At 35.8% G+C, this 14509-nt stretch overlaps 1 protein-coding gene across 1 annotated transcript in view; it reads left to right on the forward strand.

Moving 5' to 3' along the window:
* Positions 1–8858: 8858 nt before the first annotated feature.
* The window catches only part of MDFIC2 (MyoD family inhibitor domain containing 2), a 49272-nt gene continuing 43621 nt past the window's right edge, over positions 8859–14509 (forward strand). Inside the window, exon 1 of the mRNA XM_053689376.1 lies at positions 8859–8877. Within this exon, the coding sequence (XP_053545351.1) occupies positions 8859–8877 (19 nt within the window). The remainder of the gene's footprint in view (positions 8878–14509) is intronic.

The raw sequence follows: 14509 nt of genomic DNA on the forward strand, positions 1-14509 counted from the left end.
TATTTAGAAGGGGAAAGTAACGTCATGTTGTGTTTGCTTTTACATCTTTTTTTAAAACCTTTTTTCCCAGAATCATTGTTTTACGACAGTTACATCTGTGATGTGGTTTTACCCACCAATATTATTATTGAATGACACAAATCATGTGCATATTTGTTTTATTGTTGGATTTGTCCCCTCAGGGGTCAAGTCCTATGAAAAAAGTGTGGGAACTCACCAAGACTTCCACCCCCCTCACAATTAATATTGTTTTATACCCCCCACACACACACTCTGGTTATTGAAAGCAAACTAAAACCGATACAGGACTGAATGGTTGCCTTTGGGCCTGAGGATGGACACCCATGGTTACATTTTTACATGGCAGGGGTGACATTTTTATTTGTAATTTAGGATTCAACTGATATTGAATACTGATGTCAAGATACAGGGTGTCCATACTTTGTTTTTAACTCACATGGTGCATAGCCAGCTTACCTTCAGTTCCTAACACCCTCCTTCCTCTTCCCTCCTTCCTTTCCAGGGTGGGCTGAGACCTCTGTGTCTGATAGCAACTCCAGACTCCTCCTCGGTCACAGAGTCTCACCCATTTAAGGTGATATAGTCCTATTTCTGCTAAGGGGAGCTAAATAACCCCAGAGCAAGCCACAAAGAAATGTAAGCACCATGTGTGATCACACAGCAGGACCGCTGACAGGCTTGCATTTATTGTGTTGTAGGAAATGTTACTGCCAATTACTGGAGGATCTCACTATCCCTCTAACCAGACTGTGGTCCAGCTCCTCACACCAGCAGCAATAGTGTTTACTGAAGCCTTTCTGTTCTCTGTCCAGGGGGAACTTAGTTCCATCTGCCAGAATAGTGCAGGAACTCTGCTCCCATGCGTTCCCACTGGACTTGACCCCCTGGTCCCCTGAAGTGCATGATTTAAAGTAATAAACAGACTTGTCTAAAATAAGGGTGCAATAATCCCCTCCTCCCCAAGCTATATATATAACCAGGGCTGGCTCAAAATATTGTGCTGCCTGTGTCCGAGAATATAATGATGTGCACCCCCCAGTAGTAACATTATTAATTAGCATATCAACCTACCTACCTGTCAGGGTTTTATTATTTCCTCTAAGATGTTTGTCTACAATTGTAGCAACTAGGCTCTGTGAACAGCATTACCAATACATTATAAACCATTTCAGATTTCTATGTTTGAAATTGTTATTTGGGAACAGTGTTTATAATGATGCTTGAGATTATACCACTTATTGAATTTAATACTTGGTATATAAATATGATTTGGGGACAACTCTTTTGAATTGCTTATGAAATTATTTTGCTAACTTATTATGCTCACATATGCACTTATGAAAAGTAACAGGAAACCTTTTTTTTTTTCTTTTATGATTCAGATAGAACATACAATTTTAACCCACCTCTAGTTAGCCAATCACAAGAGACAAATGTGTTCAGGCACCAATCAGCAACTGGCTACCACTAGTGTAGGATATGTGCATACAAGGGATACTAAGAGAACAAAGCACATTTGAAAATAGAAGTGAATTTAAAAATGTCTTAAAATAACAAGCTTTATCTAAATCATGGAAGTTTAATTTTGACTTTCCTATCCCTTTAAGTAATAAACACGCAAGACAAAAGAGATTTTAAAGCATTTATTTTTTCGCCGCAATTTTATTTTTATTTAATTTTAATAAAAGTTACTTTTTAGAGTTGCCTCTCCGTAATCCGGGAGGATATTATACAATACATATTAATTTCTATTGAGCAATGATGTAGTCTATTCACAAATTGTAGTGAGTGCTAATATGTATACTCTTTTAGTTCAGTGGTCTTTACTGGTCCTACACTAGTCATTGTTTAGTATACAACACCTATTCTCCATAATTAATGTTGAATTTGTATATAAAATACACATCAATAAGGAAATTTCAACTAATTAGTAGTTCCCTTGATTCATTGGGGCGGAATTATAAATGTCCGCCGCACATTGATAAATGCCAACATCATACGCTGTTTGCATTTATCATTGCACAAGTATTTCACTAGAAATGCTTGTGCAATGCCACCCCCTGCACATTTGCAGCCAATCGGCCGCTTGCAGTGGGTGTCAATCAACCTGATCGTATGTGATCGGGCGGATTGCTGTCTGCCACCTCAGAGGTTGCGGAAGACTTAAAGAGCAGCGGTCTTTAGACCGCTGCTTCTTAACTTCTGTTTCTGGCGAGTCTGAAGGCTCGTGCGGAAACAGGTGCATACGACACTATACGGGGCATGATAAATCCACTCCTGTGACTCCCAGAAGGTTGCATCCGTCAATGACCATATGGGAAAAAATTGGGTAAATCCCCATAAAATCCTAAATTTGTTTAAAAAAACAAAACACAATTATTATATTCCAGACCTGTGTAGTTTTTATTTACAGTATAATAGTCAACAAGGTGAACTTGTGGAATATTCTAATCTATTGAGTAATAATAATTCATCTATCTTCATGCATCTAATCTTGTGCTTTTATGCATACAATGTAATTTATGGATATAGATGGATTAGAAAAAATGTATTTGATTTTATGCTTATATATGAAGATACCATTTGCAATACTTATTGTATTCTAGTCATGTCACATGAAAGCCATGCACAATTAGTTGTAACAATGTTAACTACATTCAATTTCTTTCTGTCTTACTAAATTACATTTTTCTATGTGGTAGGGTGTATGGATTACAAAACAAAACTATATATATATATATATATATATATATATATATATATATATATATATATATATATAGTATATATATATATATATATATATATATATATACAGTGTATATATATATATATATATTTATATATATATACATATATATATATATATATATATATATATATATATATATATATATATATATATATACAAAACAAAATTCATGCACTCTTCAGCAAAATACTTTTATTTCCATCAATACAAGTATTTTGCTGAAGAGTGCATGGTATTTGTTTTATTGTATTCAAAAGGACCAATCACCTATTGAATCATAAGGGAGTGCAGTGGCAAGTTTAATATAAAGGTTGTATATATAATATATATATATATATATATATATATATATATATATATATATATATATATACATACATACATACATATTCAGGGCTCAAAATTTATACTCTTGACTAGCCATTGGCGAGTGGAAATTTAATGGTGGTGAGTAGCTTTGACAAACTCATAATTTGGGCTATATCCTAGAAAGGGCAAGGATATGTTATTCCTCTAGGACTGTAGGGACCCCATTAGGGCTTAGACTGTTACTTCTGAGAGGGTAAAGGGGGAAGAGAGAGAGAGAGAGATTGGAAAGAAAAAGTAAAAGTGGAGAAAAGAGATTGGAGAAGAAAAGAGAGTAAAAAGATATGAGAGAGGCGAAATAAAGATTGTAAAGAGCAGATATGGCTTGAGAAATAAGGGAGAGGGTAAAAAGAGAGACTGAAGAAAGGAGGGAGGGGAGAAAGATAGTTAAGAGAGAGAAGGAAGAGAGGATAATTATTAAAAGAAAATCTCCACATCTGCTATGACCTTCCATGACTGTCGTCACTCTCTTTCTCCATTCTTTTACTTTAACAACTTTCTATTTCTATCCAGCCTTTGTCTTACTCAGAACCACCAGTTTATGTTGCTAACTGCTATGCACTTATTTTTGCTAATCTTTTACTGTATGTAGCATTAAATAATTTGTTAAGGAATAAAATAAAAAATATTAAAAATGACTGCACAATAATGTGTTTCACAATGGCTAAACATATGCAAAGAGGGGGCGAGTAACATTTTGGCCTGGCTAGTAGCTTACGACCTGAAATATTGAGCCATATATATATATATATATATATATAAAGTATATATATATATATATATATATATATATATATATATATATATATTCTATATACTGTATATATAGGACGGAGGAGAAAATACTACATAAGAAAGCTAGAAAGGTGCAGCCCTTTAACATAATATGAACATTGTAATTAAAGTAAAGAGGGAAGCAACATATAATACTGTCACTTTAAAGAAAGGGATGCTTGCACTCAAAGTTACATTAGAGAATAAATCTCATATTTATTTAATGCCTACGGCACAAATTAATGACTGGAGGATATCTACAAAGATTTTCAGCAGATAAATACCATACACATATTATATATCACATTAATAAAAGCAAACCCATTGCAAAAAACCTGCAAACTAAGCACAAGAGCAAGCCCTTGTCATGAAGATGTATAGCGAATTACAGTTCTCCAAAAATGGCAAAAGCCATATGGCTGTATCCGGGTTAGAGTTATATTGCTCACACAGTCCCCAAAGATAGATTAGGCTGGCCAGCAAACTGATATTTGACGGTATACCTCGGCTAGAGCAGGCCCGTTTCAAACATACCGCCTTGAGTGTCTCAGCATGGATGCTCAGATCTTGCAGAGTGACATCACAGGTGGGAGTGCTGGCGTCCCAACACACCTCTCATCCAATTGGTCAATTCTCGATTCTTTAGCTGCATAGACGATTCTGCCTGTCAGAGGCAGGGAAGCACTGGCACATGTGACCGTAGTTTGACAGGACCAATATACAGCATGAAAACAAACTTGGGGTTGGTAATCACAGACCTTTCCAGTGTACACAGTTCTGTGTTTGCGTGCCCAGTAGGGTATATCCGATCCAACCTGTTCAGTTATCTCCTGGATGTCCGGAAGCTCCTCCTACTGGCACTCTTTAACGACAGGAAAGTCCATATATCTCACATAGGGTAAACTTGTTCCAAGGATTAGTATAAAATGAACAAAGTCCATAAGCAAAGTGTCGCAAATGGAACTACACACTTAGTGCCAACGTCATGTACGTTTCACCCCCACAATTTAGCATGTGTGTCAGGGACTTCATCAGGGCATGATTGATATCCCAGAACCACCTCTTTTATAGTACCTGTCTGTGCTCAGGTGATCCACATTTAAATTGTATTTAAAGGGAACTTAACCAACTTGAAAGTTAATTCATGTTCAAATAAACACATTGACATGAAAACTGCCCTCTCTTGCTGCAGTAATTGAACAGTAAATGTCACAACATAATTCCTAGTAAAGACAATTTTACCCATAACTGCATATTAATGAGTATTTATCAACTTGGCATGGTGCTCACTCTCTTTACGCTTATGCATTCATGCATCAACCAAATTTAATAAAACGTTTTTTATATATAATTTACAAAGGATATTTGAGAAAATAAGAAATGGTATAAATGACAAAAGGAGAAAGCGTTACAAAAAGCACGCAAACTCCAATCTATCATTCAGGCCAAGTGGAAATGTAGTGCCTAGTCTAAAAATCCACTTGGCCTCTTTTTGAAGCAGAATTTTGTTGTTATCTCCCCCTCTACCAGAGGAGATCCCATTGTCAATTACCACAAAAGTAAGGGACTGTGCATCACTATTGTGTGCACAAGCAAAGTGTCTTGCCACATTGGTGTCCCTTTGTTTTGTGATGTCGTATCTATGTTCTTGTACCCGGTCCTTCATGGCTCTTTTCGTTTTCCCAACATAAAAAGCCAGGCAAGAACATTGTAAGAGATAAATAACCCCTTTCAAATTACAATTGAAAAAAACCTAATATCATACAATTTCACACCATCCACTGTGAACTTTTTTGTACTATCCATATGGGTACAGTATACACAGTGGCCACAGGGGAAACTCCTTGATGCCTTTGTTCTTTCTGAGGCAATCTGAGATTGAGGGTCCTTTTATAAACTGGCTCTTAACCAATTTATCTTTTAGGCTTAGGGCTTTTCTTGCCACCATAGCTGATTCCTTTCCTACCACCTCTACAACTTTTTCATCCATTGTAAGGAGGTGCCAGTTCTTTTTAATGATAGACCTAACATCCTCCCTCTGTTTATTAAACCTGATAATAAACCTTATTTTATTCTGATTAGGTTTCTCTTTCTTTTTATACAGGACATCATCCCTAAAAAGGTTTCTAGCATTCCAAAAGGCCTTTTTAACACAACTTTGTGAATACCCTCTCCTTAAAATACGTTTTCTCATTAATGAGGCATGATAATCAAAACTAGAGAGGGATGAACAGTTTCTTTTAAGACGCAGGAATTGACATTATGGAACACCTCTTTTGAGGTGGTCCAGATGGCCACTCCCCGCATGTAACACGGTATTTGTTGCATTATGTTTTCTGAAATTCTCAGTGATTATAGTTTGTCCATCCTTGATAATTGTTAAATCAAGGAAGGCAAGGGATTTTTCACTTGTTTCTGAAGTCAAAAAGATGTTCCTATTATTTTTATTTAAGATGGAAACAAAGTCTTTAAATTCTTCAGTGGTGCCATCCCATAGGATGAACACATCATCCTCATAGCGTATCCACATACGGATGTGTTCATCCACAATGTCACTGTAATTTTCGAAAACATCAAGGAGCTCCCAGGCTCCTAAATGCAAACAAGCGTATGTTGGGGCGCAGACTCCCCCCATTGCTGTGCCTCTCAACTGCCTCACATCTTGCTATCAAACATGAACACATTGTTCTCTAAGATAAATCTCAGTAGGGACACTACAAAATCTGTGTGCTCTTTGAATTTGGGACCTCTAGTGTTCAAGAAACATTTAGCAGCTTTCAAACCTATATCGTGGGGGATAGAAGAGTATAAACTTTTCACATCCAGTGAAGCCAAGATATATGTTCCTCCAATACATATGCCATCAAGTCTCCTAAGATGTATCCTTAACATAAGATGGCAGTGTCACCAAAAAAGGGCGCAGATGTTGATCCACGTATTCACCAATTTGTTTTGGTGACACTTCCAATCCCGGAGACTATCGGTCTCCCAGGAGGGAGGGCATTTCATATTTTTATGCAATTTTGGCAGAACATAAAAAACCGGCATCACTGGATGTTCAGGATACAGGAAAAGGAATTCCTTCGATGAAATCAACCCTGGGCTTTTCGCATCATTTATCAATTTAAACAGGGAATTCTGTATTTTAACTAGGGGATTCATGTCAAGTTTTTCATACTGGTGCTTGTCATTTAGCTGACGTTTAACCTCATTCATGTATAAACATTCATCCATTAGAACAAGATTTCTGCCCTTATCGGCCGGCTTAATTACTATATTTCTGGCAGTGCTAAGTTCTATAAGGGCACCTCTCTCACTTGGTTTCAAGTTGTCATGACATAGGTTTTCATTCAGAGATTGTATATCTTTCTCAACTTGTCTGACAAAGAAATTCACACATGGAACCAAAGGGAGTGATGGCATATATGATGACTTAGGTTTAAAAAAAGCACCTTCTTTCACAAAGGAGTATCTAGTCCCCCCCCCCTCACTTTCAGCGAGGAGGGACTCAAGAGTCCTTAATGCTTCTTCATCATTGGTTATAGCATTTGGACCAGACTCATCTGGCTTTCTAATGGTTTGGGATAGGACAATTTTTTGTGCAAAGAGGTGAAGGTCCTTAATTACCTCAAACTTATCTAAATTTGCAGTAGGGCAGAACGAAAGATCTATATGGGCCAAATTTAGAGGGAAGGATGAGAGGTTAATAACCTGCAAATCTTCATCCATTGGGTTCTCTAATAGCCCCTGCGTGTCCCCCTCCCTCGGGGCCTCTCTCTGTTCTGTCCATACTTTTCTCCTCTCCCCCTTGTCTGACTTTTCTAGTAGTATCTCTCCCTCAATGGTGCCCCACACTGTTCTTTTCCTTTTGCCCCCTCTCGTTCTCCTCCTCCCCTTCCCTCTGGGCCCAGACCAGAAGAGTTTTTTTTGGGGAGTATTGAGTTCTGGGTCAGAGGCATCAGTGCCCAAATCATATGATCCCTTCTGTGATTTATACACATACACTTTATTGTTTTTATAATCCTCACAATGGCTAAACATATGCAAAGAGGGGGCGAGTAACATTTTGGCCTGGCTAGTAGCTTACAATCGGAAATGTTGAGCCCTGTATATAAATAAATATATATATATATATATATATATATATATATATATATATATATATATATATATATATATATATATATATATATATTTATAGAAAGCAAAAGAATGCACTCTCAGGACTTTTCCACAAAAAAAACCAATTTAATGACATTAAATTGTTTTTTTTGTGGAAAAGTCCTGAGAGTGCATTCTTTTGCTTTCTATTTCATGGTATATCATTGCACCCAGGCGAGTTGGCTACTGGTGGGCTGAACTGGAAATTGCTTACTATATATATATATATATATATATATATATATATATATATATATATATAATTAATTAAATTATGGTAGAGATAAAGCATGATATTAAAATCCTCCAGTTTATAAAAGTATAACAACAGATGTTATTGCATAGGCAGTTAGCACATCTAGGCAAGTATTCTAGGCTGTCTACCCAGATATACTCCAAAAATTCTCCAACCAATGCACCAGAGGACTCTGGGTAAGATATGCAAAGTAGTTATGCAATATCTCAAGATTTTTGCTTCTAATACTGTGTAAAACACAACTGTCCCCTAATTGGGAAAGAGCAGCAAATACAAACCATTTCTGGACAGCTGTTTCTTCCTTAGTAGAACTCTTCAGCAGAAGATAGGTTTTGATTGCTGCTAAGTAAAGCTCATTCCAGGGCAAAACAAAAATATATTTAAATTATGGAGGTGATAAAATCATGAGATTAAAATCCTCCAATTCATAAAAGTATAACTACATAAGTTATTGCAGGGGCAATTAGCACATCTAGTCATGTATCCTGCTTGCCTTTACCCAGAAATACTCCATATACACTGTAACCAATGCATCAGAGGATTCTGGGTAAGATATGCAAATTAGATACGCCTGAGATGTTGCATATCTAATTATATGATTTTTATTTTATTTTATTTATATCTTTAACTATATATCTATATGAATATTTACAGATATATATTAGATGTGCATTTGTTTTGTTAGGGCTAAATTTATTTTCAACTTCTAATTCACACGCTAATCCGTAAAGCTTACTTCTGGCAGGGTTTGCATGCAAGCAAACTCGCTAAATAGTGTTCCACTTGTAATCTAGCCCAAAGTAATTTAGAACTCTCTGTTCTTACCTTATAATACAATATTCCATTATCTGTGGGGATTATTAATATTTTATAGACAACAGAAACCCATTTTCTTTTAAAATGCATATATTTAATGCCTTTCTCTTGTGTACATTAAAAGATGTCTTTTTTCATTACTCGTCGTAGCAACATCACATTAATTTTCAAGTATAGTAGCTAACTTAAATTCTCTGGAAAGCTACTGTATAATTTGTGCATTTTGATGTAAGAAGTAAGCTTGTTTTGCATAATATTTTATCAGAGGTCACACGACTGGATTCATGGGATGTTATCAGAACATTTATGTTCAATGTCTGTCTTGACCTTTGACTTTGTGTAAGAGGAAATTGAAAGATGCAATTTTCTGAGTGTAGCTGATTCGTAATTGTTACATATTCTACATGTGATGTCTTAATCTTCATTTTATTTAAGGATTTATCATAACTGGTGTTCACTTATCCTACAATGAATGATTATAATCTAAGACGACCTTGAAAAATCCTAATATGTTGTAATGTTCCTTTTTCACCATATTATGCATTTTTATATAATTCATGTTAGAGGAAGCACTTATATTTAATTAATATCTGCTGAAATGCATAATCAATAATAATAATGATGACTGAATGTAAAACAGGCACATAGTCATACCTGGATAATGTTAATGATAAAATTACAGAGTCAGAAGGTTGAAGGAAAGCATTTAACGGATAGTTTAATGTTAAATTTATAATACAGATGTGTTTTAAAAACATTTGCTTTTTTAACTCGCAGGATAGAACATGGAAAACCTCAATGATACTTGCAGGGCCTGCCCCCTGGGAAGTTTCTAAAAAGGTGGGCTGTGCCTGCGAGTTGCAAGATGTCTCTCTTAGAAAGTATTGGAGTTTGCTTTAAATGGGAGCTTCTCAGGGGAGAGCAAAGCTAGCAGGTGGCACATTCAAAAGGTTAAATACTGCAGCCAATACAAACCAGATTTCACTGTTTTCAGCAAAGTATCTTGCAATCACCTCTACTTTTGTATGCTTTTTATATTAGGGTGATATTTAGTGAATTTTAACATAATCTAAACACCCTTCAGTTTGCAAGGCTAATCAGCAAGACCGAAGACCTGGCATAGAACTCTCAGCTACACCCATAGAACACCCCTGTTCAGCCCATTAGCAGAGGCTGGGAAACTATTGATATTACTCTAAGGAAAACAATACATTTTTATTTTTATTTATGTTTTATTTTATTTAATTTCTACTGTGTGCCTTAAATAGATTTTTTTCTGTATAATTTCAATACATATTTTAACTTTTCCTTAAAGCGACACTGTAGTGCAATCCGTGCTGACAACTGCAGTTGGAAGATGGCGACTGCAAAACTCAATGCGCATGCGCGAGTTAGCGCAACATCATCACATACATCATCGCATGCGTTTTATTGAGTCTATTGTCGGTCATGTTGGCTTCTGTGCCGCTATATGCGCATGCGAGACTAGCCTGATCCTATTGTGCATGCGTGGAATCACAATAATGTATTTTAATTTTATTCACATACTCGCCATCCGATTGGCAAGTATGTTAGACCATAGATGGCCCACATTTGAGGGCTGGTTTAGTGATGTAATGAGGATAAAATAAATCATTACTTTACTGATAAAGGGAGCTTCGTTTCTGAAACAAAAAAGCTACACTACATTGTTTAGATAATTGCAATGCTAAATCTTTGTTCCAATTTGAATAGCAAAACCAAAAGTTAGTAATCGTTTAAAATATGATTTTTAATTTGATTGAACTATACAGTTTTTTTTACTGTCTTTTTATTTCAATATATTATTTTTTGTGAACCCTATTCTAATATATGTATCTCTTTCACATACTTAAAAGCAAGGAACACCCCATTGTAAAACACATTGTTCTCCAGGTAAAAATTGCCTTTAGTTAATTAGGACAATTCATAGTACTGGCGTGATTCCATAGAGAATCTTACAAACCCTTTTGAACATTGGGCCTAAGACTTTTACATACCTCACAAATGAGGGAGCATATAAATCTGCGGATTGCTGCACTCCACACAAACTCAAGCTTGTTCAAGATGCAGACGCATCAATTAGTTTTTAAGGAATCCTGAGCAGATCTTGAGGTGTGTAGGAAGTATAATCTCAAATTACTAAAAGAATTACAAACAGGCCTTTTTGAAAACATATAATTATAGATGTCATTAACACTGGAATATTCCTTTAAATCTTGTTCATTAAAGGGTACCAAATAAATTCCAACGTATGTAGGTTACTGAAGCAATAGCAGTGCTTATTTGCATGATAGAAATAGTTTAATGTGAGAAACATATTACCGAAATGATTGGGGACCACAATGGGATATTGTTATAGGTGGGTTGAAAGGTTCCCATTTTTGCATCTTACAAGAGTAGATAGTTCAAGATTCTTTAGAGTAAAAATGTATACCACAAAATACATATTTACTTCTATATAGGCTAGGTTAAAAAGTAAATCAAAGTTTTTAGAATTTTTCTGGCTATACATACATATAAATAAAAATAATAGAAGATTGACGATCTGCTCTCTAAAAAGGAAAACTTTATTGAAAAAAACATCTCCATAAAAATCTATACAGATTAACAGGGAGCAGAACCAACAGGCTGACGCGTTTCAGCTCACTCTGCCATAATCATAGACAGGGTATATATATATATATATATTTAGCCAATTTTTTAAATCACGCTAATGTGCAGATATAGGGGTCAATTTATTAATGGTTGAGCGGACATGATTCGCTGTAGCAAATCATGTCAGTTCGACCAGCTGTCGGCATTTAACATTGCACAAGCATTTCTAGTGAAATGCTTGTGCAATGCCACCCCCTGATCATTGGCAGTCAATCGACCGCTAGCAGGAGCCGTCAATTACCCCAATCGCATTGGATCAGGATGAGTTCAGTCCGCCACCTAAAAGGAGAAGTAAGGAGGAGCTGCTTCTTAACTTCCGTTTTAGGCGGACTTGAAATGATGGGGGATCGATGCAGCATCCTCTGCTTAATACATCGACCCCACTATGTCAATTTAACTTAATAAAGTACTTGAAACTAAAAGTTTAATGATATCCAAGCAGGCAACTCAGAAATTAATCTTCAGAAACATGCTGTATTAGAAGCGTGATGCTAATTACAGGAAACCCGAGTGTTTCTGTCATCGATATGATAATCTATAATAACAAAAGGACAGCTCACCTTTGATTCACAGCAAATATTTAATAAATTTATTTTTCTAAATAAAGTTAATTTTTAACTTTATGTGAGGATCACATTAGCACCACATCTGAATCCGAACTTATTATCTTACCAAAGATGGTGGATATGATGCTCTGCCATTGACATTACGTCACTTCCAGTTTGGGCTCTTTAAATCTACAACACCAGCATGGTTCTAAATAACTGATTTTCATAACCCCTGATGAAGTCTGTTTGTACTAAGCTGACGAAACGTGTTGGGTATTTACAAGCTCCCTCACATATGGAGGACACAATCATTAACTTCTGATAACCGGGTCCAAAGAGTTTGCCCTTATACAACCACACTGGTACTTCAACTTGGTAGGACACAAAGATTACCTGATGCAGCATTAGGTTGCAAACAATTGACTCTGGTTTTATTTGATGAGTTGTATTTCAAGTAAGTGCATATGTATGTAGAGACCTCTGTTTTTATTAAATATTTGCTGTCCTTTTATTTAAGTAAGGACTTGTAATTAAAGCTTAAGCATCCTTTATAATGTATAATAATAATATAGTATTTCTCTCATTTAAGCTATACTCTCCTCTGGGTAAATGTCTAGGGACATGCCAATACCAATATTCCTCTTGACATATTTTCTAATGTTACATTGCTTCTATTGCATGAATGATAGCAATATTGAATGTAACATTTAAAATTTACATTTGAATGTTGATTCTGATCATCTTACATTAAAGGGACACTGAACCCAAATTTTGTCTTTTGCTATTCAGATAGCCGGACAGATAGCTCAGCATGCTAAGGCGCTGTGGCTGAGTTCTGTAGCAACCCAAGGTTTGCAGGTTCGATCCCCGGCGAGGTCCACTCAGCCTTTCATCCTTCTGAGGTTGATAAAATGAGCAGCGCCTTGAGACCTTTACGGGTGATTAGCTGCGCTTTACAAGTACCCAATACATACTAACAGATAGAGCATGCAATTTGAAGCACCTTTCTAATTTACTCCTATTATCAAATTGTCTTCATTCTCTCTGTATCTTTATTTGAAAAGCAAGAATGTAAGTTTAGATGCCAGACCATTTTTGGTGAACAACCTGGGTTGTTCTTGCTGATTGGTGGATAAATTCACCCACCAATAAACAAGTGACAGCTGTCCAGTTTCTGAACCAAAAATTGTCTGGCTCCTTAGCTTAGATGCCTTCTTTTTCAAATAAAGATAGCAAGAGAACGACAAAAAATTGATAATATGAGTAAATTAGAAAGTTGCTTAAAATTGCATGTTCTATCTGAATCAATAAAGAAAACATCTGGGTTCAATATCCCTTTAAAGTCTATGAGGATCAAAATTCAAATTTTAATATTTGAATTTTACATTTTCTATAGAGAAAGTTGTATGCAAAAAAAAATGCATTCAGAATGAATACTTTGGGGTGAATTTAACAAGTGCTGGGTGGACATGATTCAAATACGCTGTTGGCATTTAACATTGCACAAGCATTTCTAGTGAAATTCTTGTGCAATGCCATTACCTGCTCACCAGCGGCCGCTAGCATGGGTGACAATCATCCCAATTGTATCGGATCGGGATGATTTCAGTCTGCCACGGTCTTGCGACCACTGCTTCTTAACTTCCATTTTTGGCAAGCCAGAAACGATGGGCGTAGAAAGCAGCATTCGCTGCTTGTTAAATCTACCCCATTGTGCTAATTCTCATTGGGCTTTTTTAATAACATGACAAAAATGCATTTAATATGGCTCTTGAGTGGATATCAACAGTACTCAAAAACTAAATTGAGATTTAATGTAATGTATGTACTTTTGTGTATAATAGTTGCATAACTAAAATAATTCTTCTTTAATCCTTTTAAAATACACAAGGCACAGATCATCAATTCATAACTATCTGATGAGTTTCATTCTAAACAATTCTAGAAAGTGCTGAATTACATGAGGTGCGGTGAATATGAATTTATTGTGGCACTAATTGCATAGTACACTTTTCAGATGTCAAAAGAGGCAGTAAATAAAATGATATGGGCACTACCATTGCCTATCTTTTCATTAACCCTAAAAGTAGGATAAGAGTTAAATGGTCAAAGTCATTAGAGTAAATAAAAATAGACGTT

Source organism: Bombina bombina, chromosome 7 (genome assembly GCF_027579735.1).
Source record: "Bombina bombina isolate aBomBom1 chromosome 7, aBomBom1.pri, whole genome shotgun sequence".
Lineage (NCBI taxonomy): Eukaryota > Metazoa > Chordata > Amphibia > Anura > Bombinatoridae > Bombina > Bombina bombina.